Source organism: Dermacentor silvarum, chromosome 2, assembly GCF_013339745.2.
Source record: "Dermacentor silvarum isolate Dsil-2018 chromosome 2, BIME_Dsil_1.4, whole genome shotgun sequence".
NCBI lineage: Eukaryota > Metazoa > Arthropoda > Arachnida > Ixodida > Ixodidae > Dermacentor > Dermacentor silvarum.
The window spans coordinates 112,277,148-112,304,203 of NC_051155.1; the positions used below are offsets into that span (position 1 = coordinate 112,277,148).

At 45.9% G+C, this 27,056-nt stretch overlaps 1 protein-coding gene across 1 annotated transcript; it reads left to right on the top strand.

Moving 5' to 3' along the window:
• Positions 1 to 325: 325 nt before the first annotated feature.
• LOC125943507 (uncharacterized) lies at positions 326 to 26,816 on the top strand. The gene is made up of 4 exons (XM_049662857.1): positions 326 to 385; positions 15,566 to 15,704; positions 25,669 to 25,779; positions 26,794 to 26,816. The coding sequence occupies exons 1-4, from the start codon at positions 353 to 355 to the stop codon at positions 26,814 to 26,816; spliced, it is 306 nt and encodes a 101-aa protein (XP_049518814.1). The 5' UTR covers positions 326 to 352.
• The last annotated feature ends 240 nt before the right edge of the window (positions 26,817 to 27,056 follow it).

The following is a 27,056-nucleotide window of genomic DNA, read 5'->3' on the forward strand; positions in this document are numbered from 1 at the left end:
CTCCGCGAATGGCTATGAAGTCACCAAACACATTACCTCGTTCGCTTTATCCCCTTTAAGGAAATCCGTTCAATATTTAAGAAACGCATCACATTCGTAAAGCATCTCAAGATAAGTATATTTGATGTGAAATCGGCTAAGAGGCACCAAAATATTGATGCAGTTCCACGTAAACCAGAGCTATATAGCACAGCCGTTCCCGCTATACAAGGGTTAAACTTCTGGAATTTAAATTAAATTTTTTTTAAAACGAAGTTTCTCCTTATTGACTACTCAGCATAAATATTGCATGTAATTGAGCGCACCTTTCTTATTCGTTATCTTTTCAGGTCCCGGAAAACAGTCAACCGTTATGACAGCTGCTTGCCGTTTTTACTTCACGTTGGTAAGACGACTTCTGTTGTATTATACGCCGGTACCTCTTAAGACCTTATCTGTGCCCAGTGCCTTATCAATCGAATACGTAACCCGGTAAACATGCAGTAGAATGCGTTGAAATGGCATCATGAGTGGCGTGTACTGAGAGTATATACTCTATAAAAGAAGTTTACTCCCTCTTTTGAGCGCTATTAATGAGAGCAAGCGAGTTCACGAGCCAACTCTCTCGCTGACGCACGTGGTAGGCACCTTCTTCCTTAGGCGTATGCATTACTCGTGGTCTTTGCATAACTGTAGCTGAGATGGAATGTCCGGAACCACTAATCCAAAGCTCCATATATACAACTGTAGCAGCGACACGGACGGCGTCCACAGCAACTCGGCGCGTTGCCTGGTTGGTGCTGCTACACAACCAACGCTAACGCGAACTCCTCTCACAATCCACTCCTCCGTTGACCTACTTTTTCCCTACACCGCCACTGGTTGGCGCGCCTCACGCTCTCCACCTCCAACGCGAGTTTTGGACGAAGCAACTTACGTCAACCGCCCTCCCCGTTCTTCTTTTCATCTGCACCCTCTCACAGCATTCTCACACTCCAACCTCTTTCCCCCTGTTGAGCTCTTCCTTTCCTCTTCTCTCCCTCTAGGTCACGTGGCCCCTGTCCAGCGAAGTCCGACAACCACGGCGCAGGGACCGCATAAACAGCTTCGCTGTAAAACAAATGAAGTGTAGGAACCTTTGCAGAAAGCAGAGTCCTATATATATATCCGCTCCAGTGATTCTGCAGCAGGAGTTTCCCCGAGTCCACATGCTCTTCGCCACCAGAGTGCCGTGTCTGGCCATCCGCTTGCTTCATGCAGCGGTCCTGTGGTGCGGAGCTTGCTCCCGCTGCATTATCAAAGCGCATCTCCGCCGACGGAGCCACAGTGGCAAATTCATTCCTGGTAAATTGTCGCTTTCGTGCCTGTGTTCAAGAGCAAGAGGAAAACACCCGGGCCAGCGCTGACATATTTTGTTTATAGCATGTCAACACCAGCTACAGGGCTCACCGCTACACTGATGGCTCTGTTACGCCCACATCATCTGCCATTGGCGTGTGGATTCCGTCAGCGAGTGTTACCATCCTGCCACTCTCAGTCACCGCACTTCAGCTGCAGCCACTAAATTAGCTGCACTGCAGGCAGCCTTTAATTGCATCATAGACCAGACAGCTGAGTCTTGGGCCATCTTTACCGACTCAAGAGCGGTGCTGCAAACCCTGAAGTCGCAACGCACGCACGCACGGACAAGTCGTAATAAACATCGGACGCCTATGCAATAAAGCCTGCGAACTGCATCACAGCGTTATGATGCAGTGGTTACCAGCCCCCTGCTGAATACAAGGCAACGTCCAGGTTCACCGTGCTGCCGAAGCTTGGCACGGCACTTCGAGAAAAATGGTCGAGATACGGTGGCTCAGTCAGCTAAGGCGTTGTGCTGCTAAGCACGAGATCAGGGAATGGAATCGCGGCCGCTGCGGCCGCATTTCGATGGAGGCGAAATGCAAAAACGCCCGTGCGTTTGCGTTGTAATCATCATCAGCCGATATTTATGTCCACTGCAGCACGAAGGCCTCTTCCTGCGATCTCCAATTACCCCTGTCTTGCGCTAGCGTATTCAACTTGCGCCTGCAAATTTCCTAACTTCTTAGCGCCACGTGGTTTTCTGCCGACCTCGACTGCACTTCCCTTCTCTTGGCATCCATTCTGTAACCTTAATGGTGCAACAGTTATCCATCCTACGCATTACATGGCCTGCTCAGCTCCATTTCTTACGCCTAATGTCAACTAGAATATCGGCTATCCCCGTTTGTTCTCTGATCCACACCGCTCTCTTCCTGTCTCTTAACGTTAGTCCTAATATATTTCGTTCCATCGCTTTGTGCTGTCCTTAACTTGTTCTCGAGCTTCTTTAGTTAACCTCCAAGTTTCTGCCCCATATGTTAGCACCGGTAGAATGCAATGATTGTGCACTTTTATTTTCAACGACAGTGGTAAGCTCCCATTCAGAATTTGGCAATGCCTGCCGTATGCACTCCAACCCAATCTTATTCTTCTGTAAATTTCTTTCTCATGATCAGGCTCCCCTGCGAGTAATTGACCAACAAAACGTACCCCTTTACAGATTTTAGAGGCTGACTGACGATCCTGTATTCTTGTTCCATTGCCAGGTTATTAAACAATATATTTGCCTTCTGCATATTCATCGTCAACCCAATTTATGCACTTTCTCGATTAAGGTCCTCAATCATTTGTTGTAATTCGTTTCCATTGTTGCTGAATAGGACAATGTCATCTGCAAACCGAAGGTTGCTGAGATATTCGCCATTGATCCTCACTCCTAAGCCTTCCCAGTCTAAGAGCTTGAATACTTCTTCCAAGCATGCAGTGAATACCATTGGAGAGATTGTGTCTCCTTGCCTAACCCCTTTCTTGATAGGCAGCTTTCTACTTTTGTTGTGGAGAACCAAGGTAGCTGTGGAATCCTTGTAGATATTTGCTAGGATATTCACGTATGCCTCCTGTACTTCTTGATTACGCAATGCCTCTATGACTGCTGGTATCTCTACTGAATCAGATGCCTTTTCATAATCTATGAAAGCCATATAGAGAGGTTGATTGTACTTCGCAGATTTCTCGATTACCTGATTGATGACATGGATATGATCCATCGTAGAATAACCCTTCCTGAAGCCAGCATGCTGTCTTGGTTGGTTGAAGTGAAGTGTTGCACTGATTCTATTGGAAATTATCTCGGTGAATATTTTATACAATACTGAAAGCAAGCTAATGGGTCTATAATTCTTCATTTCTTTAACGTCTCCCTTCTTATGGATAAGTATAATGTTGGCGTTCTTCCAGCTCTCTGGTACACTTGAAGTTATGAGGCATCGCGTATATAAAGGGCCGCAAGCTTTTCAAGCGTGATATCTCCTCCATCTTTGATTAAATCTACTGTTATTCCATCTTCTCCAGCAGCTTTTCCCCTGATGATGTCTTTCAAATCCCTTCTAACTCCATCGCTAGTTATAGAAAGAGCCTCTGTATCCGGTTCCGCAGTATTTCGAATGAAAGTAGCTTGGCTGTTTTGGGAACTCTACACGCCACTATAGAATTCTTCCGCTGCTTTTACTATGTCATCGAAATTGCTGATGACATTACCATGCTTATCTTTCAGTGCATACATCCTGCCTTGTCCTGTGCCAAGCTTGCTTCTTACTGATTTGCACGTTAAAGTAGTGCACGTTAAAGAACCCCAGGTGGTCAAAATGAATCCCGAGCCCTCCACTATGGTTTACCTCATAATCAGAACTGGTTCTGGCACTTAAAACCGCAGAAAGATGACCTCTCTTGAGAAAAGACGCGGCGACACTGTATCATACGCCTGGCGACTCCAGCGGTCGATCTGGACAGATGCAGGCCACCAGCATGGACCCCTACTCAAAATAGATCAATCATGCGACTTTTAGATGCCACGACGCCTCAACAGACGAGACTAATCATGCCTATACCGCATGCTTACACGAACTCCGTGAAGTGCGAGATGCAACTGACAGACTCCCCAATGCAACGCCTCTAATGACCTGCCTTACGTTCGGGTCGACTGCTGCCGCGATGCGTCAGACAGACAGTCTTTTAAGGCGGCACTACACCTTCAAAGGGTCTTGCGATTGGAACTGCTGCTCATTTTCGGCCCATGGCAAAGCACCGCTTGTGTGTTACGCGCCACGAAAGCGCTGCTGACTTTCCTGCGGGCCAAGAGCCTAAATGAAACGTTGTAAATATCTCTACAGTGCATACATTGTGTATACATCGTGTGTGTGCGTGTGTGTGTGTGTGTGTGTGTGTGTGTGTGTGTGTGTGTGTGTGTGTGTGTGTGTGTGTGTGTGTGTGTGTGTGTGTGTGTGTGTGTGTGTGTGCTGGTAAGTAGTGTTCGACAGCGAAGCTGTATATGGCTAGCCGATTTGTTCGTCCGTCGCCTGTACGCGGAAACTATCATCAGCAGCAGCAATGGCTCGAGCGTCGTCGTCTTCTTCCGCAGCTGACTCTGTTGCCGCTCATCATTCCAGCGTAGAACTTCACTTCTCTTCGTTCGTCGTTATGAGGAGGCCGCGTTTACGGGGGTATGAGCCATTCATTGTTATGCGTGATTGATAGATTTAATTGTAAAGCAATTTAATATTGAATTTTGAAAACTCGCAAGCGGTAATGCGACAATGGCGGACTGCCGGCATACCATCTGTGACGTCGTTTTCTCCGTCGCCGCCGAGCGTGTGTGTAACCTCATCAAGAAACACAAACACGTAACTAATAATTGAGAAAGACTTCAATTTACCAATAAACACCGGGGCCGCACGTTTCAGCTTCGCTGGTTAACCATCTGTACGGAGTGCTTATGTATCACCGCAGTGCTTATTTTATCACCGTATATATCATAATCGTCACCCAGCACCTGGAGTAGCATGTCAGGCGAACAGCCAGGCTAACATCTCCAGCATCTCATTAAAGCATGTTTCTCTCTCTCAGAAGTCGTAGAAGTAATGCCATTATTCAGCGTTCAGGAGCAAGACGATTAGAAGCTATGTAGTTTACTGTTTCTGGTAGCAGGCCGTTGTTATAAATTCATCTGGGCATGAGGTACGCTGGAGATTATCTATAAGTCTCCTGGCATGCCGCGTGATAACACAGGCCTTAAAACCTTCAGACGAATAATCGTCCACTTTTCAGCGGCATCAATGCATGAGAACGATGCACTTAGGGGAGTGACGTTACGGTAAGTATTGCCTCGCGAAAGCTGAACGAGTAGTTTTTGAATTCCTTTAAGAAAGATTAGTTCCAAAGGCTGTGTCAGTTCATGTTGGCACAGTTGCTTGCATGACGCTCACATTAATGCTCCGGTAAAGGGAAGATGAAGAGAAATGTAGCAACACATAGCCCTCGTTGTAATTGTGACAGATGTACAAGTATAACACTTTTTGCTACATCTGTACGTGACGTTGCAAATTTGTTCTTTAAGAATATTATTAATTAGCGTATATCTCTCCTTCTTATGTATGCTTCGTTTTTATATATTTTTATACCGTATTTGTCGCACGTATTGAACGCTGTGAGGGAACTCAAAGCTATACCGAAAATGAACCAATATTCAACGATTGCAGTCTACGTTAATAACTTGGTGTACAGGCGCGCTGTATTTACTGCCTGTATTTTTTATTAGGTTTCCGTGGTCTAGAATGCAGGGCAATTCGCTATGCGGAATTTAAGGTCGCCGTCAAGATATTACACTTCTTTAGCTCTTATATTGATCTACGTTTTGCGAGTCATCTACGATATTGACAAGCTTCACATTGCAACATCGAGTCGAAGGTAGTTAATAATCCTCTGGTTGATCCTGTCCAGCTTAAGCCTGCCCAATCCTCATTCTCTTACCCTCACTTGTCGTCCTTAGGTGACGCAAAAGCGTGTGGTAAATTGTGATAATCCTTAGCGCTCAAGTAACGCTCCCTTCACCTGAAAAAGCACTGGAAAGGCCAGGTATACAGTTGCACTTGAAATTCCTCCACAAAGGGGAATGTGGGGCCGCTTGGATTACATTGCAGCAATTTGCTTGGGCGAAGAGCAAATCTGCTTGCGCAGCTTCGATTCCCAGAATGGGGCAGCACTAATCTCCTTTGTAGACAAGCACCTTTGTTGAGGTGCATCTAAACGATCGATCGCGTTTATAAAAACCCGGCTTGCTCTAGCGTCATGCGGCACCTTATACTGGAGTACTTCAATCGCAACGTGCTACTTAACAGGAGTATTTCAAAAGGTAATTACCACATTTTAGCTAATTAGCAGGGACAGTACGATGGCCACTCGTCCATCGGGTGTCCGTCGCGTTGAGGAGACGAACAATGAAGGAAGCATGTGTGGGATTAAGAATGGACTTGATTCCAACACACAGCACTAACTTTAAGAACCATATGCTAGTTTATTACTCCAGATAAAATGGATCAGAACATTGCCCTAAAGAAGAAGTCACAGCTACGGTCCGGCGATCCGTCAATCACGCCGCAAGTCTGATGCTGGGGAGGTACTCTGTAAAGGTCCACCTAGTGGACATGTCCATTTTGTCCGCTGTTCTGATTGACTGGGCTGAGGTGGGCGTCCGCAGGTGCCAGGTGCCACAGGTAATTAGCACTTCAAAAGCAGACGTAGTGGACACGTCCACGAAGTAGACTCTTACAGAATACCACCCCCGGTCGCTTGAGGTGACCCGCTTGAGGGAACCTGTTTTCAGTACTTTTGGAGCAACCGTGGCGGCTCTTCTAGTTAAGATATAAAGTGATGGTAGATACCATAATAAAGCTTAATCTTGGTAGATTCTAACTATATAAATAAAAAATAAATTGATTATTGTGATTTGGAAATAAATGTTCAAGAACAAGCATGAGATACATGGGTTTTGCGAACTGTGTCTCAGTTGTGACCATACTTTGAAGGAACTACCGCACTTACTGCATTGCGGCCTGCTCTGTAGCTTTAGGACATATTTATCTAATTCCTAGACGCAGCAAAATAATTTTGAGTTTTTACTTTTTGGATAATTTGATTTTGAAGATTGCCAAATATCGCAAACTTCTGTTGTAAACAGCCCAGCAACTACAGGCTCCAGGAGGCTAAAATTCGGGTAAGTTAGAGTTCAAGGAATTTCCATCTAGGACGCAAAATTTTATTCATGTACCTGTATTAGCTTTCGTAATAATGCGGCCGAAATTAAGCAATATTTAGAATTCTGGTTTTACTTTTGCCCATTTTTGCAGGAAGGTACTAAAGCTACGAAGCTGCGGTTTAAAACTACTAAAGGTACATGAATGAAACTTTGCGTCCTAGATGGAAATTCATTGAACTCTAGCTTATCCAAAATTTAGCTTCCTTGAGCGTGTAGTTTCCGGGCTGTTTACAACAGAAATTTGGGATATTTGACAATATTCAAAAGCAAATTATCCAAAAAGTAAAAGCTAAAAATTATTTTGCTGCGTCTAGGAGCTAGATAAATATATCCTAAAGCTACAGAGCAAGCCGCAATGCTGTAAATGCGGTAGGTCCTTCAAAATATGGTCACAACTGAGACACAGTACCAAACCCATGTATCTGATGCTTGTTCTTGAACATTTATTTCTAAATCACAATTATCAATTTCTTTATATTATATATACTTGGAATCTACAAGAATTAAACTTTCTATGGTATTTGCGACAACTTCATATCCTAAGTAGATGAGCCGCCACGGTTTCTCCAAAAGTACTGAAAACGGGGCGCTCGTGCCGCCGGAGTGGGACCGCCACCTTAAGAGTGGAACGCGATAGCGCTATCGCGGGCCCCCTTCGCATCGCATTTTTGTTTCAGTTGGCTTCACCGCAACCCCGAATGTGGGAAAGCCAGCTTACAAATACCAAGCTTACACGATCCCCTTAAAGTCGGCTTCACTTTAAGCATAAATGCATTGCTGAGAAGACGTTTTTCCAGGGGCAATATAAGTCGTCATATTAAATGTGAAGGCCCTGGCGTACCTTTTTTATTATTTTATTAATTTTTTTGCTATGGCCCCGACGCGTGCGCGTGTCCAAAACGCATTAGGTAGGCGAAGGCCCAATATGACCTGCCGTAAAGGGAGCCTATACAGTTACTCGAACCTGATAATGATTGATGATGATGATTTATTGGCATCCCCTTTGAAACGGGGCGGCGACAAATAGTCACCTAGCCTGCTTGATTTACTCAGGTATACTATACATGTTCTTTATCTAGCATTTTTGTATACCTCTCATTATTCTTTTTCTTTTTCAAAAATTTACCTTATATCGCTACCTATGATTTTAAGAGATCAGGTCGTATCCATCTTTTCCCTGCTTTTTTTGCACCAATATTCTAATCGTCTCTTGCTTATCTCTACGGCTCATCTGCTGATGTTTCCTTCCACTTTAAACCCAAGCGCTTCTGGGATTTACACGTTACCTACGGTTCTCGCTGGGTGGATCCCGTTGCATTCCATTAGGATGTGCTGAGTGGTTTCTGGATCTTTACTGCAGCATACACATGCCTCATCTAGTTCCGAATATTTGCTCCGGTATGTTTTGGTCCTTAGGCAACCGGCTCGAGCCTCAAATTGGAAGGCACTGCCCTTTGCGTTATCGTAGAGATTTTCCCTTCTAATTTCTTTCTTCTCATTCTTGTAAATCTCCATTGTCCTTTATGTTTCCATTCTTTGCATCCAATTCGCGGTCTCTGTTTCTCTCACTTTCTTTCTGATGACTCCTGGTTGTCTATTTACAGTTTCGATTATCCTGTACTTGGTTGCCAACTTCCTTGACCTCTTCCTCGATTCTGTGTCCACGCTTTTCATGTACAGATACTTGTGCACTTTAGCCGCCCATATATATATGTTCCTGAGCCTTTCTTCAAAAATAATTTTGCTCTGTGCTTCTCCGACTTCAAAAAAAAAAAAGAAAAACCTGCCGAGGATGCGAGCGCCATCTTGATAGCACTTTCACAAGTATAATACCCGAGCGCTCCGTGTTGGTGTGGTATAAATGCTGGACAAGGGGTTTGTATTTGAGTTTCGTCCTAATAGAATTATGTTTTCTCGTACATTCAAATTACAATCCGACGCCACCATGTCTGTAGGATGTTGTTAAGTCGTACTTTACCGTTTTTCTGACGGATTTCACTGCGAAAAATTCAATTTCCGTTCACCAAAACCCTGCACCACATGGAGGGCCTGCGTGGTCGGGGTGGTTGGGGATGATTTTTTCCTCCACGGACGCTGACATCCACGCCGACGCCGGATTTTCTGCGACATGGGGCCATTAACGCTGTCGCGTTAATAACCGATGATAACATTCCAGAAAGTTCCGATGCATGCACGCGCGCCTTGCGTTCAGCGATAATTTTAAGTTATTATTTTGTGAAAAACGGTTCGCGAAAAAGGGTAAACAAGTACGCGTGTCAATGTCGTAAAATAGTTTTCTGAACCAAAAGTAAAACATGCTTTCATTCTTCGGCGAATATTGCTTTCGTATTTAGCAATTTAGGTATCATAGTGAACAAACGTGCTATTGCTGCTTCGACGAGCTTCCCGCAAATTTCTTTCAGAACCTCGCAGTAAGCGTATGATTTTGAACAAAAACAAGGACACACGTCCACGTTCATGAAGACATCAAGAGAAATTTTCGCCACTGATCGAGCCGGAAAGATAGCCGTAGGTAGTTGTGCTCCACTAAAAAGCGGCAAAATTCGGTTATTGGAACAACTACAATCGCTGGTGCATGCGTTGAGCAAACTCCTAAGTGAAAAAAAAAAAGAAATTGCAATTTGGGAGAGACGTTAAATACATTGTGCGGATGCAGAAAGAGCGTGGCATAGCGGCATTGAAATGTAAATTTTTCTCCATTTTCGGAAGAAGCTGCCATTGGTGAAAAAGGTTTTGGACTGTGTAGAAGAAGCAAACGGAGGGACTGCAAGTCAATTCATCAGCGATCAGGAAACGCGATGAAGGTGAACCTGGGACGGTATTCTGTAAGAGTCTACCTAGTGGAATGTCAATTTCGGCTGTCGCTGATTGGCTGCTGCTTGACGTGCAGGAAGGAGACTGGCTGGCGCCTTCCTGCACATCAAGCAGCAGCGAATTAACGGTCGCCGAAATGGACAGTCCACTAGGTAGACTCTTACAGAATACCGCCCCAGGTCTCCGCTTGTTGGAGCAGTAAAAGCAACAAAGAACGCCAATAGAACGAACAACAAAACATGAGCGAGCGGACGCCGTCACCAGTATCAACTAAGTAGTATTTTGCAGTCATCGACCTTATCTATAGAGTTGGACATACATGACGCAAATGCAATGACTAATTAAAAAAAAGACATATGGAGGAAAGAGAAATTACTAAAACAGCACCAAGAAAACGATGTCAACTTAGCCTAGTGGTTAATAAGGGCGCGAAACATGGACGAAATAAATACATAGGACTTAAGCCGCCGCTAACAACTTCATTTTATTTGCTTATACGTGGTAAGATATACCTATATACCACGGCGCTAATAAAGCCAGAAGGTTGATAAAAGACGTTGAAATACTTCCAATCTGACTGTATTGAATATTTTTCACAAGACCTTCAACGCGTGCCAATAGCGACCCGCGCACCGAGAGGCATGACATGTAATACAACATTCATAATATTTTAGTAGGTTACAATCGAATACTAACCACACATCTGCTGTTTGCTCCTGCGAAGAGTTTAGGAAAATGTATATAAACATACCTCCTTGCCAGAAGAAGACACGAATACAAAGTGATGGCCGTGCTTTTGCAGAAAGTACGGCAGACGGTTGTTGTTGCGCCACAAAGTATTGTCGCTACAATGCCAGACAAAATTGTAGTTCTTAACTAGATGAATATAATAAAGCGGCAAAGGCTCAGGGTACGTTAGTTTTCCTTGTCAACTAACCATTTTTATTTCTTGTTAAATCGCCGGCACAAGTGCACAGTAACTACGTTTCATAGTTAAGCCCTTGACACCAGCAGCAGAATATTCGCCTAGTTCAGCGCAGGCTTATCTCATGGACGGGCGTCTCATTTTCTAGATGTAATCATATCCACATCAGCCACATTACGTCCCTGATCGTATTTAGCAATTTAGGTAGTATGTTAAATCAACAAGCTGTAAAACTCATGCTTCGAGCGCACAAATTAGATTTAGGATAAAGTAACAAATAAAAAGGAGGCTATAATAATTCACTCACACTTACGAATAATCACTAGTGCTGTAGAAATAATAATAATGTCGCCGCTTTGAAGAAGTGCAAAGCCGCCGCAAAGTTCAGCAGTTCACGCGTCTACCCAACACTGCTGCTTTATCGACGTGTGAAGACCTTTGTCATCAGTGTGAGCCCACCCCCTCCAAGAACGTCGTTCCTATAGTCCGGCGAGAAATTGAAGCCGCGTCTCCTGCCACACAAGTGACGCAGTGCTTTGACGATTCCCGGCCGCTTGTGTCCCTCATTCAATCGATCGTTCGCCAAGAACTTTCCAATGTGGGTCTGCAATTCATCTGCTTCGCCAACCATCTGCTGCCTCTGCCCCTGTTCACCGGAACCAGTGCGGTCCTTACCCGAGCTATCGCAACCCGGCCGAATGGCGCACACATGATGATCGACCCATCTGCTTTTATTGTGGACGTGCGGGCCACATTTCTCGCCACTGCCGAACTTCCTGGCCAGGCCCTCTCTCGACCAAGCTTTCCCGCCTACCGCCGCTCCCCACTGAATCCTTGCCCGCCTGCGGCTTCCACCGAGTTCGAAGATGCACCTGACAACGCTCGAGTCACTGCGACTAACCGCTCGCCATCACCGCACAGTAGCCGCTCCCGTTCACCCCAGCTGAGTCGCTCCCCGTCCTCTGCTTACCGTCACCGCTCTCCGTCGGGAAACTGACTGGGGCAGCTCCGGGAGGTTACGCTGCGCTAGTGCCACGCACCTCCACCAGCGATGTTACGGGAAGGAAAAAGCCCCACAAGTATTTACAGATGGGTTTTAATAGCTGCGTAGAGAAGCGAAAACCAAAATGTTCGTCGTCGTCTCCCTGGCCACCAACCATGTCTTCTTTCCACATTACAGAATGTGACCATATTAATGATAATAGAATCACGTGCCATTCCACTGCTGTGAAGGTGGATTACAAGCGAAGCAGTTTAGCACACGACATAGATGTGACACAAAATGTAGCTGAAAGATATGAGCAAATTTTATTTCTGTTGAGGCGTGACGAGGGCCATTCCGAAGAAAGACACACACACACACGCACTTCTATCTTGATCGGCGGTCTGGATCGGCTTGTTTTTGGGTCCCTCGGAAAAGTGAAAACAACCTAAATGAAAATGAGGGTAGCCCGCACCACAAACGTATCGCAGGCGTAAACCAAACAAAAATGAATAAGGGTAGAACCCAAAAAGTAATTTAAGGAAAAGCCAATTGGAAAAAAAAATTAAAGAATGCCGAGGGTGAGCCGACCCAAAAGCAGAAAAGAAATTCGGCCAGATCCTGTCACAAGGTGGAAGCTAGGTGTCTGCTATGGCATGGCATGTCGCGTCTCAGCTGTTTATTTGAAACACACACGTAGTTCACAGACATACATACATAGAGTAAGAAAAGGGGAAAAAGAAATATAAAACTAGATAGAGAAAGGAATGACATAAATCGAACAGCAAGTGAAAGAAAAAAGAAAGAAAGATAAAGGAAAGAATAAGGAAAGAAAAGAAAAGAAAAGAAAGAAGGAAAAAAAATGAGAGCAAACACCAGCAGCAATGGTCCAGATAGCACAGTTGGCGTGCATGAAGAAGGCGTCCAGGAGGCATCAGCAGTACCGCCGGTCCGGGCCCGTGACGTCGAGCAGGACCCAAGGACACCAATGACGAACGGCCTGGAAGGCTAGTTCAGGGATGACTTTTAGGCTCAAAGAGGGAGTCATGAACAGAAAAAAAATGTGGTTGATCCCTCTTATATAGGAATCCGGTATAGAACACGAAAGTGAAACGTGTCTTCACAGAAGTAGTGTAATGTTTATTGCACATTGATATATAATGTCTATTGGTGTTTTGTGGCTAAAGCGCCCTTAGGCGTTGGTGCACCCACGCTGACGCCTGGTGGCACGTCTCCTCCATCACGACTACCAACGTCGATGACCATGAGCAACCGTCGTGCATATGGAAGCTGCACTACGCTGAACACGCTAGCACAACGCGAAAGACGAAGCACGTAACTGACACACTAATACAACGCGCAAGACAACGCACGTAACTGAATCGTCACCGAGTCAAATCAGCGCGTACAGCGCGTCGTAATTGCAGCCTCCGCGATCAACTTCAGAAACATTTTCAGAGCTAATTGCGGAGGCCACGCTCCGCTGTGCTGAGTACGGTGAACGCCACCTAGGTGGCGTTGGTAGTGCTTCTTGATGCCAGCGTCCCTTCGAATGCTGGCATCGAGGCGTCGCAGTGCTGAGACCACCGAAGCGTTCACTGTCGGTGCGCGTTAGTGTCATAATGCAGTACTTCTCTTTTCTGCTCGCAGGCGGCGGCACCGCCCCGAGCAAGAGCGCGGGTACACGGAGGAGTGTTAGATATATAAGGCGCGTCTGTGTAGCTCTCTGCAAATGCGTTTGTGGCGCAATGGGTTAAACGCTCGGCGATCTATCGTCGCGGACCGAGAGGTCGTGGGTTCGATTTCCAAATTTTGCATGTTTGTGGAACTTTTTCTTCTGGTTTCTTTCTTTGTATTATGTTCTATGACGGACGCGCTTGAACATGGTTAAATTACGCGGTTGCCGGGAATGTGAATGAGGCTATGAGGTGGTACAATTGAATGAGTAGTGCTCTCTTCCGCCTATTAGTGAGCAAAGCATTATAATGATTAGTTGTTATTCGCGTTTGAGAGTTGTCCTTGAACAGGCGGGCGAGATGATGGGTAAGAGGACATTCATTAAAAAAGTGTTGCACGTCGGTGCATGGCAACCCACACGCACATTTGCTATGAGGGGAGAGGTTGAAGCGGAAATAGTAAAAGGCATCCTGCCATGAGCGGTAATGAAGTGTGCAAGTGGTTTTGGAGGTGGGAAAAAGGCCGGTATATTGTTTATGTTGGGAATCCACCGAAAAAGTTCCGTGTCCGTGTTGTCACGCGTCCACGCCACGTTCCACTGCGCGTAGGAGGAAGTGCGCATTTGAGATTTGATGGTGGTCGGAGAGGCGAGGACGAACCGGGACAGACCCCGCGAAGCGGCAGAATTCGCAAAGAGGTCGGCCAATTCGTTTCCTTCAACTCCACAATGCGCGGGGACGTGAAAGAGAGCGACGGGACGGAGCGCACCAATTGATAACAGGTGTTGTTTGATGTGAAAGACATGCGGATTAGTGGTAGTGAGAGATGATAAGGCGGTCAATAGCGATAAACAGTCAGAGTATATATGAACCGGAGTATTGTTTGACAGAGAGCGGATGTATGCGAGAGCTTCCAGAAGTGCAATCGTTTCCGTTAAATAAGAACTTGTGGCGCCAATGATTTTGTATCTGCCAATTTTGGTAAGCCGGCCGTGAGCGTTAAGAAGGAGAAAAGCCGAACCAGAGGAACGTGGCGTGAACGATCCATCCGTGTAAAGATGGTAGACTGGGAGGGATGTGACAGTGGGCACCTCATCAATGTGGAGGCGACGAAAAAGGAAGCGGTGTTTCCGGCTGGGGTGAATGTCCCAGGGATTAAGAGGGAATTGGATTTGCTGCGGGTAGTAGGTGGTAGGGCCATAGGAGGTAATGGCTTTGAGTGTAAAGAGTGAGAATTGAGCATTTAAACGAGCTAATTCTATTGGAAGTGGTAAAGTATTTGCCAGGACCTGTAGTGATGACGTTCTAGTTGTGCGGAATGCGCCGGTGAGTGTTAATAGCAGGGTGCGCTGAATAGAGAGAAGTTTTGTCTTAAACTGTGAAGTAGGAAATGGCGGCCACCAAACGGGGGATGCATATGTAAGAGACGGAAGCAGAACCTGATTATAGAGAAGGCGGAGAGCAGATGGCGACATCGAGTAGTGCATGCGGAGAAAGAGGAGGAGACGGGAGGAAAGAAGATCAGATTTATTCCGAAGATAATTCAAATGATCATTAAAAGTGAGGTGGGGTCTGGATCGGCGGCATACACACGCGTGGAAGACTACCGCCACCTCGGGGAGCCGGAGGAAACTAGACACGCACAACGGGACCGCCACGCCGGAAGAGCGGAAGGAAACTAGGCACGCAAGCGCTTAGAACGACGACAAAGAGAGGGCGGTGCGAGCGCACACATGGCCGACGCTGGTCGTACAGCGGCAAATATTTGAGAAATCCTTATTATCTACTTGAGAGTCTACTGATTTTGAAAATGGTGCCTATTGATAACTAACCTACAGAAAATGCATTTTCTATAGAATGAAGCGATTTTGCATCGTACTCGCGAGCTGAGTTTTTGCAGACGCAGATCTATTAACGGACATGAAAAATGCGTAGAACCCTAGCCATAGACAGCTTCGCTGTAATAATAATAATAAAAGGTGCATATGTCTACTTTCCTTCCTGCACTGGTGCAGATGCTGTCGGCTTGCCTGCTGCCCTGGTGCAGCCCCAGCGCACAGGGCACCCGTGCTGAGAGGGTGTTCTCCCAACTGAAAGCACTGCGCGAATGCGAGCAGCGAGCGTTCTATGACTCCCGTAACAAGAACGACACCGGTGAGTACTATAGGAGCCGATGAGCTCAATTTTTGAGCAAGAAAACGAGATTGCGAGATTTCTTCATAGGAAATAGTTACTTGTTTAGTCTTGCATGTAAGCGATGAAGGAGACCGCTGAACTAAATGATCCCTAAATGAGCGAGAAGGAACTTCACTTAGTAACCTTTACTCGTACTTCTGGCCCGTACGTAGGCGCCCTGAAATGTAGTTTACGTGTGATCTCTCGCCATCTACACAGGAAACTCTGCGGCGACCGGCGGATACTTGTCAATAAGCACCTTGCGCTGAAGCTTTTCAGAGTTGACTGCAGCGCCATAACACACAGCCTAACGAGTGGCGGAAGAAAAACGGGGGAGACGCTGTATACATTCGCCGTAACACTTTAAAAAAAATTAAATTATGGGGTTTTACGTGCCAAAACCAGTTCTGATTATGAGGCACGCCGTAGTGGGGGACTCCGGAAATTTGGGCCACCTGGGGTTCTTTAACGTGCACCTAAATCTAAGTACACGGGTGAATTTTCGCATTTCGCCCCCATCGAAATGCGGCCGCCGTGGCCGGGATTCGATCCCAGACCTCGTGCTCAGCAGCCCAACACCATAGCCACTGAGCAACCACGGCGGGTCCCGTAACACTTTCGATCGCTTACCACAGGACTAACCGAATATTGTAAAAATATCGAAGTACGCATGCTCTGCATGTGACTGCACATGTTCGCGATCGATATCAGAAGTGCTAACAATCCTGAGCTTGGTCTCGTCAAAGTGCACTGGATAAAACTCAGACGAGCGACGAAAAGTGGGCCGCTATCGCTTGGAATGGCATATCATTTACATTGTCTCTTTAGCGGCCGGTGTGCCGAAGATGAGTAAGGACCTTAAAAGCGGCCGGTGTGCCGAAAAATGAGTAAGGACCTTAAAAATGAGAACGTCATAGTGCCCTCTGAACACTGCACGATGTCCACACAAAATCATTCCGTGTTGGCGCCAGCGCTACATGCTTATCGTGTATATGATCTCTAGCGCGTCTTTTGAGTATAGGACGCAGAAGGTTGTGCTTCGAGCGCTCCCTTGCCGAGACGAAATTTGCAGCACTGTCGCCGATACTTGCAATGCACCACACGTTCGACAGGTCGAGACACGCCCCAGCGAAACTGTTCAAGTAACGGAAACGGACACTCATTACACAATGTGGACCTTCACAGCATTCCAATATAAAATATCACGTCCTCTGCAAGCTGGCCTTCTATACTATGCTACACCCATCTACCACAGCCTTACAATGTGAAGCCGTCTTCCTTGGTGAAAATTTCCACTCCTTTGCGGAATCGAAATTACCTCTGATAAAAAGTACGGGTACCTGCGTTCTGCTATTCAAATTAAGGCAAGGTGACTGTGTTTTAGATGCCGATTTAGATTAGATAGGCGTCGATTTCAGATATGAAATGTAACGCGCTAATAAAAATTGCAGGACCCTTAACATAAAAAACTCTTGCGCTGGAATTGTTGGTAAGGCAAAATTCTAGCTAATCCTGATTCTGGACATATTATTAGAGAAAGCGGCTGGCCAGTGGCAAAGATCACTTGCGAACAAAATATTTCGTGAATTCAACCCCATATTCGTAGCACTCGACAAGTCAGTTCAAGAAAACAAGGCTCCGAACAGTGTATCTTTAATGCGATTAGCATGTTTTGGAAATTGTACCAACTTTGAGGTATTGTCTGTCTGTGTCTAACCTGTTTCAACCTCACCACTTGGGCACCTGGGTACGCACTACTTGATCTGTGCTTGAATAGTAAACCACTTGGACCACTGGGTGAATCAAGATAGGAACGCATCGCTGCGTATCGGCCCACTCTTGGTCAATTTCCCAGAGTTGGTATGTGCCATAACAGCGCGACCTGGAAAACGGCAAGGCAAAAAAATGCAAGGTTGTGCTTGCATTGAATAGACGACTTCAGAAAAGTGAGCGCCACCTCTGGTTCCAAGGGCATTATGGAAAGTTTGAGGGTCAGTTTCGGTTTTTCAGGCCTTATACTGCGTGCGTAGCTAGATACCGCTGTCCCTGCGTGCTGCCACGACGAGTCCTGTTTTCAACGGAAACGTTCGGAGAACTGCGAGCTCTGATTGGCCTCTGAGCCTAACGAGGCTCTAGGTGTGTGGGCGTGGCGACGCGCCCTCGCTTCAATACGCACGAAATTTCTCGATCGCACCTTCTGGGCACGCGGGTCCTTGTACGAAAATTGGTAGGGTCAGCAGCTTATGTTTCCTTTCTTTTTTTTTCACGGGCCCTTTGGCTACATTTTCCAACGCAACCACCGTTATGCGTGAAATGTGTGAGAAGTAATCGGCCCACGAAACTTGAGATAGGCTTTTAAGTGTTCTGTGACGGCAACTGCAATCAATTGGCGTTGTGGAGCGTTTTCTTAAACAGTGTGGTTTCGCATGCTTTTGGTGATAAAAAACATACTCGTAGGTAACTTATGGCTGTAATTGGTATACACCAAGACATATTTTTATAGCAGATGCTTGAACGAAACCGCGAGGGGTGGACAGTGTTTACACTTTACAGCGGTGGGCCCCGGGAACGTGTCAAACTTGTTGAAACACGCATTCACAGATATCCATTCGAAATTACATTTTCGATATTATAATCTGAACGAGGCATAACCCGTTGCATAACACACATGCACAAGAGCCCCACGAGAAATTGTTTACGTGCGCAATCGCTTTAAACGTGATTGCTGTCAGAATGTCTCCGCGTGTATATACGGACAGCCGAAATGCTACTAAGTTGTAGTGTAAAACTTACTCCATGTATGATGGCGTGCCACTGTCTTCGCTGAAGTGTTGTAACTGTTTACGAAAACCATGACATGAAGTTCGCCGCTCACGCACGGCCGGCAAAAAGCGGGTGCCGGAGCACGGCTGCACTCGGTGCACTTATACAGTCGGCGTGGAGAGGTGATGGCAGCGGAATCCGCACAACATTTTATGGTGTGGTCGCTCTTATTCTTCTAATCCTTAGTTTTATGGTTAGTTAAGACAGTAGAAGGAAGGCTGGACTCCAGTTAGAAGAGGCACATCCTACGTGGTTGGCGGCAAGTGAAGCAGATGACGGCGCACATTTCCCTGAAGATTCCCATATTACCTTACCGGTGGCCGCTTGAGGTGCGCGCGCCACTTTTTAATGTCGTTCACTGAATAACTTATTACAAAAAATCACAATTTCTAAATGGTACAAGATGCATGTACATAAAGCAGAAAAACAACACCGTTACGAAAAACTGCTTTCATCAAAAGACGTCGACAGATGCATGGTGGGTTCCGCCATATTACCAAGCCACATCGCAAGAACCATAAAACTTACTGCTATCCACGTCAATAACCAGAGACCAGCGACAAAAAGCCCTTTTCTTCTGATGAACTCATGTAACAACTGCTGTTGTTGAACAATGCAACTTCCAATAATATGCGTGGCCCGCTCAAGTGAATAGAATGTTGGCTGACGTAGTTACCTTTTTTTACTATTCGGAATGCGTTCCCAGTTATCTTTATTGTCACAGCCCACGGTTCTATACTATTATTCTCTCCCGGAAGAAAGACACGCACCCACACAAGGTGCAGTGTAAGCAAAAGTGCGAATAATGACGATTTCTTTTTTGAAAGCAAAGGTGTATTAGCTATACCTTCCCAGACTTTCCTGACCGTGGACACTGCGGTCTTGCCGAACAGGCGTGCGTGTAAAGTGGCGCTGCACGCGCGCGCGAGGGAGCATGTGCACGCGCGCCAGCTTCCGTTAGGACGCATGAAAGAAACAAAAAAAAAAGAGGTCAACCTTACTCATGTATTTCGCGCCGTACTTCTCTCGCAATACATGAGTTCTCGCCATTGTTCCCTCGACAGAGATCACCTTTGTCCTCGTGGCGTCACCGCGTCGACGTCTCTTAAAAAGTGCATGTGCATCCGCATGAACTGCTGTTTGCACCTCAATAAATCTGTGAATGGTACGGTGCATGAAACTAAACACTGCATGTAATTTCACGCTGCCTAGGTGACAATAACGAAAATTGTTTGCATTTTATGTCGTTTTATGGCATTTGAGTACCCGTTTCACGAAAGGTTCACTTCACAGGTTCCAACGCGTGCAATCAATGTGCATGCTGCTTTACGTTTCGTTGAAGTGCCCGTAATCTAGCTTAATACTCACAATTTGAATAATGCCGCCTTAGGCAGTCAAAGTTGTATTTTCAGCTCTTCGAAAAGGAACTAGCAAAGCCGCGACGAAAGGTGCAAGCCGTCGCTGGTTTCTTAATAGCCGCCAGTCCACCTGTAAGCTGCGTTGCCTTTTACGTCCCCTTTTGCCGCAGCTGCATTCCAGAATTAATTATTTAAGTCAGTTGCGCAGCTGCAGCTGAAGCTAGACAGACATCACTTATAGGTAAAACAGCCCTTTAGAGCTATGAGTACTGGAACAACAGGCTATCGTAAATTAGCTGCATGTAAGCGTTTTCGACACTTGTCAAATTCTCCAACGTTCTACGTGCTCAGCACACGAGTATCGCAAGAAATAAATTAGTTACGAGATTTTGAATGTCGTCATTGCAATGTCAAGTAAATGTTTCTCGTACTACGTTTTCACAACAATCAAGCTCCTAAATGCACGTTTGCTTTAGCGTACTTTATCTTAAGCGAACATTTTCTTGCACCTCATGTAAGAGACGTCTTTTCTCTGCAGCACGAAAGCTCTCACTCTCTCTCTCTTTAAGTGCGAGGGAGTGATCATACACTTCCGAATGTTGTGACAGTACACAAGTAATGAATTCTGGCAGGACCCTTATGCCATGATGAATGTGGATGTTATTCCTGCTAGCATTGAAGCAATGTGGCGACTCACAATATTGCCCCATTTTTCACTTCTCTTTAGCTCAATACTCATCGTTCAATGTACGCTGTGGTCCCATTCTATTCAATTCACTTCACTCGGCGTCTTTTCATGCCGACTTCTTCACTTCTGTGTTGCCGACTTCTTCCCTCGCGTTTTCATCTGATTTTCTTTATCTGGCCACCTACCGAGTGGCTACTACTCACTTTGGAGCAATGCTCAAGAACGCCCACATTCTTAGTGTCACATGCCACTTACACATACCAAATGGCCCAAGTTGTCCACTCGGGTACATACCCAGTGGCTCATGAGCACTGACCTAAGTTAGCGTGAAAGTGGATAGACAAACCAAGAATTGCGAGCACTTCTCAAAGGATGCTGATCGCATTATTTAGATACTTACGCCTGGCCCTTTTTTTATCTAGCTAGGACATAGCCGAGAGCTCCTCCAGCGCATAGTCTCTTCTGCAGAAAAGTCGATTGCTTAGACATTTATATGTCTGATCGGCTCGCATGTTAGTATTTGTGCATGGTAGCTTACTCGGGGTGCACAGCCCTTTTTGTTGCTTGGGTACCTTTACACGTGCAGTTTATTCGCTGACATGCTTGTGGTCCTATCTTACGAATCGATTTGTAAACGCAGTTCGAAGCAGGCAGTATATTTGGCTAAAGCTTTAAGATAGGTATTTGTTTTATGTATTCTTTTTTTTAGACTGGCACTGTCAAAGGCTCTAGTGAACTCAGGAATATATCTTAATTTATTTCGCAAAATCCCACAGCATTATATTTGGTGCCAAGGTGCACTAGAAGCATGCAACACTTTTTTTTCGGAAGGCAGTATATGGCGGTACTCATAATCTATTGCAGTTTCTATAGTTTGACTTCTCACAGAAGACAAGCCCCGTTTTCTTGATATGCTATCTAGCGAACTCGCGAACCACCCTCAAAGCTATGGCACTTTCGCCCTAGAGGCGGAGTATTGATAGCAATTAAATAGGAATGTTTAGCATTGCGTTTGAGATTCTCGGACGGTGTTCTACTTACATGCGGCTGCGACATGCTGCCACGAATCAGCACGCAAGGCAACTGCCGCTGGCAGCTACTAGGCGTCTGAGAACGATAGCGTCATGAATGCCGCCAGGGTTGTTGAGGTATCGCACCTCTAGGGAGCCTAGATGGAAGCTGTGTTTAAGGGAGGTGACAACACAAATATAGAACACGAAAGTGAAACGTGTCTTCACAGAAGTAGTGTAATGTTTATTGCACATTGATATATAATGTCTATTGGTGTTTTGTGGCTAAAGCGCCCTTAGGCGTTGATGCACCCACGCTGACGCCTGGTGGCACGTCTCCTCCATCACGACTACCAACGTCGATGACCATGAGCAACCGTCGTGCACATGGAAGCTGCACTACGCTGCACACGCTAGCACAACGCGAAAGACGAAGCACGTAACTGACACACTAATACAACGCGCAAGACAAAGCACGTAACTGAATCGTCACCGAGTCAAATCAGCGCGTACAGCGCGTCGTAATTGCAGCCTCCGCGATCAACTTCAGAAACATTTTCAGAGCTAATTGCGGAGGCCACGCTCCGCTGTGCTGAGTACGGTGAACGCCACCTAGGTGGCGTTGGTAGTGCTTCTTGATGCCAGCGTCCCTTCGAATGCTGGCATCGAGGCGTCGTAGGGCTGAGACCACCGAAGCGTTCACTGTCGGTGCGCGTTAAGGCCGGAATACATGGAGCGAATAACCGGCGTCCGAGCGAAGAACTTCGTCGGGCGGCGAACGTCCGACGGCCGGCGTCAAGAAATTTGCCGTCCGCAGCCGATCTGCCTGTCCAAACATTTTCGTCGGGCGAACGCCGCCGCCGGAAGCGTCTAGCGCGCAGCGATGGACGTCAGCCAATCAGGAGGCACTAGTTCCGGTCGCAATGCATGCTGGTGTTTCGCGCGCGCGCGCCTTTTCGCGTCGTCTGCAATCGCTTTGGTGTTGCCGTGTCTGCATGTCTCTGCACCGATTGAGTAGTTCCTAGTATGATCTCTCAGGAATCGCGTTGTATTTGTACATCCCATATCCGCTGATCTGCGAGGAAACAGACAAGCAGTGCAAGCTCTCTACAACAACCTTCAACAGAAATCTTCTGATCTCAGAGGCCACATGCTGTCGTCATGCCTATCTCCCGACTTCCCCGATAGATGGCGCTGGCATCGGATATTTCTTTCGCTAGGCTTAGACGCGTTCGAAACGAGAAGCGATCTCGAAAACTACTCAAGGTTATCCATAATACTCTGTCGTCGAAGCGGCCTGAGACTAAGCGAAAGCCGTTTACGCATTCATTTGCTTCCAACTAAGTGAATTCTACAAGGACAACGCCAAATTCAGTTCGAAGCGGGCGGCCGGGACCGCCGCCAACACGGCGGCCAACGCGCGGCGGCGTTCGCCGCATGTATTGCAACACAGCAAACATCCTGCGTCGTGTCGCCGCGTCGTTACTTGACGCGTGAAGTTCGTCGAGAAAGTTCGCTCCATGTATCCCGGGCTTTAGTGTCATAATGCAGTACTTCTTTTTTCTGCTCGTAGGCGGCGGCACCGCCCCGAGCAAGAGCGCGGGTACACGGAGGAGTGTTAGATATATAAGGCGCGTCTGTGTAGCTCTCTGCAAATGCGTTTGTGGCGCAATGGGTTAAACGCTCGGCGATCTATCGTCGCGGACCGAGAGGTCGTGGGTTCGATTTCCAAATTTTGCATGTTTGTGGAACTTTTTCTTCTGGTTTCTTTCTTTGTATTATGTTCTATGACGTATTTCCGTGACGAAAATACGTCAGTGAAGTCTTGGTGGACCCCGGCATAAAACACTTTCGTGTTAAAATTTCAACAGTTATTTGCCACCAAATTTTGCGAGCAGCCTTATTAGCCCACAATTTCGCTTGAATTCACGGCGCATTCCAACACCTCAGTGCGCATTCTTGACTTTTTTTTTGTTACGCTCTGACATGTACCCATCGTGGCAGTCGATTTAATCAATTTATTTGAATTCGTTTTATAGCAATGCGGCGCAGAATACCTGCATGCGTTGCGTTTTCCTTTTATTTTAACACATAAAGATTATTTCTTTTCAATTCTATGTTGCGCGAAACATGTCAAACGACGAGTTATAAGGCATGGTGGCGTGATCTTAGTAGCATTATCTCACATTAAGAATGGGAAGTGAACAAAGCACGGTTGTTGGCCTCAAAGTTGCACATAATATAAATAGTGCAATAGCTGGCGGTATACAAAGGCTGTCACCACCTCAAACGATCGCTTCCATGTAGCTCCCCGCGCACTTCGCTGGTACCCGAGATGATACCAAGTATGAGACCAACCTCCTTGGGTGAGACCGACGGGAACCGTCGGCAATAGTCTCACCCAGTGAAGTATTAGGTATGTAAAGAGCACAGGCGCTGGGACTAGAAAAAATGCATCACTTTGCGCTTTTGAGTCCTAATAATATTTTGTAAATTTAAATTGTTTAAGATAAGAGGCATAGGCTGATAATGAAATGTTTCGTCATTTGTTTTCTTTGTGCTGTAATGGCCAACATTCTGACGAATAAATCAGCCAATACCAGAAGCCTGGTCAGAGCAACTTTGGCGTTTCAATAATATGGCATCTGTCTGGCATATCGAATCGTCCATGTGGGCTGCCACGCCAACGGCGATGGCGAAGCCGACGGTTAAGAGTCACCTTGAGTGTCCCTATGATTGCTTTCGCAATAAAATGGCTAGCCGGCTTGCGGACTTATATGTTCATTACCGGTGGCTACGCCATGTCGCAATCTGCTGAGTCTGCTTATTTTTCGCGCTCGGGGTGGTTATGTATATAGTCTGTATCAAAAAACTACCATAAGAAACGAGATTAGGCGGAGTACAGAGGGTATTGAAAGTTGAATGCAGCCATGAAGTGGCATTCAACATTCAAAATGTGGACCCACTAATTGAGGTTCGCCTTTTCGCAGACGATTGTCTGTTATTTTGTCGAGTGAGGAGCGTCCACGACCAATCCCTGCTAAATGATTCCCTAAACGTAATTTCTAATTGGTGGGCAGCATACGACATGGAAATTAACTTTGATAAATCGGTCTGCATGAGCGTTACAGCGAAAAAATCCCCATTGAAATTTAATTACAAAATTGGACTTAAGGAAATTCGACGAACCATGAAGATGAAATATCTGGGTGTTACCATCACACATAATTTAAGCTGGAACGAACATGTTGCTAACATTTCTGGATCAGCACAGCGAAAGCTGGGAATGCTTCGGTGGAAATTAAAGCAAGCGTCCCCTGACGTAAAGCTGAAGGCTTACACTACGATTGTTCGACCTACCCTGGAGTATGCGAGTATAGTGTGGGACCCGTATCGACGAACTCTAATAAATCAGATCGAGCGTATACAGCGTCTTGCTGTGCGCTTTATTTTTTCTAAGTACGAGAGAACTGAATCTGTTACCGCATTGATTGATAAGGCAAACCTTCCAGATTTAGCTTCACGAAGGAAAATAGCCAGGCTAAAATTTTTTATCAATTGTACAATGGCATGTTAAACCTAAATCCCGGACTCTACTTGCGGCCTCCTGGCAGAGTGTCACCTCGGTCCTGTCACCCATACGTTGTTAGACCTTAGGTGCCTAGAGTCGATGTTTACAAACATTCGTTTCTGGTCAGAACTATAGAAGAGTGGAACCAACTTAACTCAGAAATATTTGATGGTATGAATTCCCTTGCAAATTTTGAAAGAAACCTAGAATCATTATATGTTTAAATTGAATGTTTTTTGGCATTGTACTGCGAAATTTCTGCTGCTGTTTTGTTTTGTTTATGCTATTGTATGGTGTTTATACATTTTTACTTTCAGTTTTCATTGTGTTGCTTGTATTACACTGTTTGTATATTCGCTCTTAGTATTGTGAATTATCCCACCCTGTAACAGCCCGAAAGGGCTCACAGTATTGAAAATAAATAAAAATAAAATAAAATTTACGACTGCGACTGATTTTGGCACTTTTGCCTCTGCTTGTCACCCGAATGCAGCCGGATGCGACTGGAGGTTCGACGGCTGGCACTGCTGGCCACCGACCGCACGGGGTGTCGTGGCCCGAGCGCCCTGTCCTGTTCTCCTACCTGGAGTTGTAAATTCTTCAGGTGAGCTGTGCTCCTCAAGTCATACCACTGGTCCTTGAGGGATGACTTGGTCTTCAGGCCTTAACGTATTTAGTGTCGCTTAGACGAGTCCGAAAAATGTTTCGACCAAATGAAACGGTTTCTGATAAAGCAAAGCTTGCATCGTAGTAGGAGTGAACCCAACGATTCAGTTAACTACCCTTTAATAAAACAATACATCCGTGCCAACTTTGCCGACTGACGGTTGATTAATCATCTCCGAGTGCTTACATTGTGAGTCTGTTAGTGTTACATAAGTTTAATTTTTAACTGAGTTAAATCTATTACAGAAAGTTGCACCCATTGCAATCGTCATGTTGGTGCGAGGTCCATCCAATAAAGCGAAAGGTGGTCAAACACTTTGTCTTTTAAAATACATTGCAATCATATCCTGAGACCGCAGCGATTTTCTATCAGCCATCGAAAGTTAAACAAGATGAAGGGGACCAATCGCAGACGCTGGCACCACTTTCCTCATGAGGTTATCTACTTTCAGCGCTCAAGGCCGGCCCCACCGAAACCTTCTCTACTTCTACATGCTCCGCGCCTCTTGTCAGCCAAATAGACAAGAAAGAGCTGTGGAGTAAAGCAATGCTATTCGCTTTGAAAACAAACAAAAGTGACTACCTATAAACGAGGATAGGGTTTCATTGGCCTGTTCAAACAATGCGCCGAGTCATCGCCAGATGCTTGCGCCGGCGGTTGCGTAAATTTGACGTCAGGAGCTTTCAATAAAAACAGGTTGGAATAGTTCTACATAATAGGGCAACTTTACTAAAAGGTATTGCGCAAGGCAGTTGTTTTATTATCATGTTTGAAGTTCTGTATTATTTTTTTCATAAGACGGTACATACCAATGAACGCCTTCCACAGCGAGAATTAAAATGTCAGCACTGTCTCTGTGATGTTTCTCCCTGGAACTTCACTTTTTGTTTGCGTTATTACACCCACTTTTTGTTTGCGTTATTACACCCTCATGTCCGCCTTCTCTTGCAGTTCCAAATTTCGCAAACAGATGAGAGTCTAGCACTACAATTAATCCACTTACAGCAGGCGGTAAAGAATGCACATAAAAGAATGAACAACACTACAGAAAACACAGCCATAGTTTTTCGGGTCAGGCAGCCTCGTTTGCACGTCTTTGATTTATGGGACGTTACGCTGGAGCGGAGGGGGTTGCTTCAGTTAGCTTCGCGAGAGGACAAACGGGGCGCGAACTGTTCTACGAGGAGTTAAGGGCTCGCGATGAGATGGGGTGT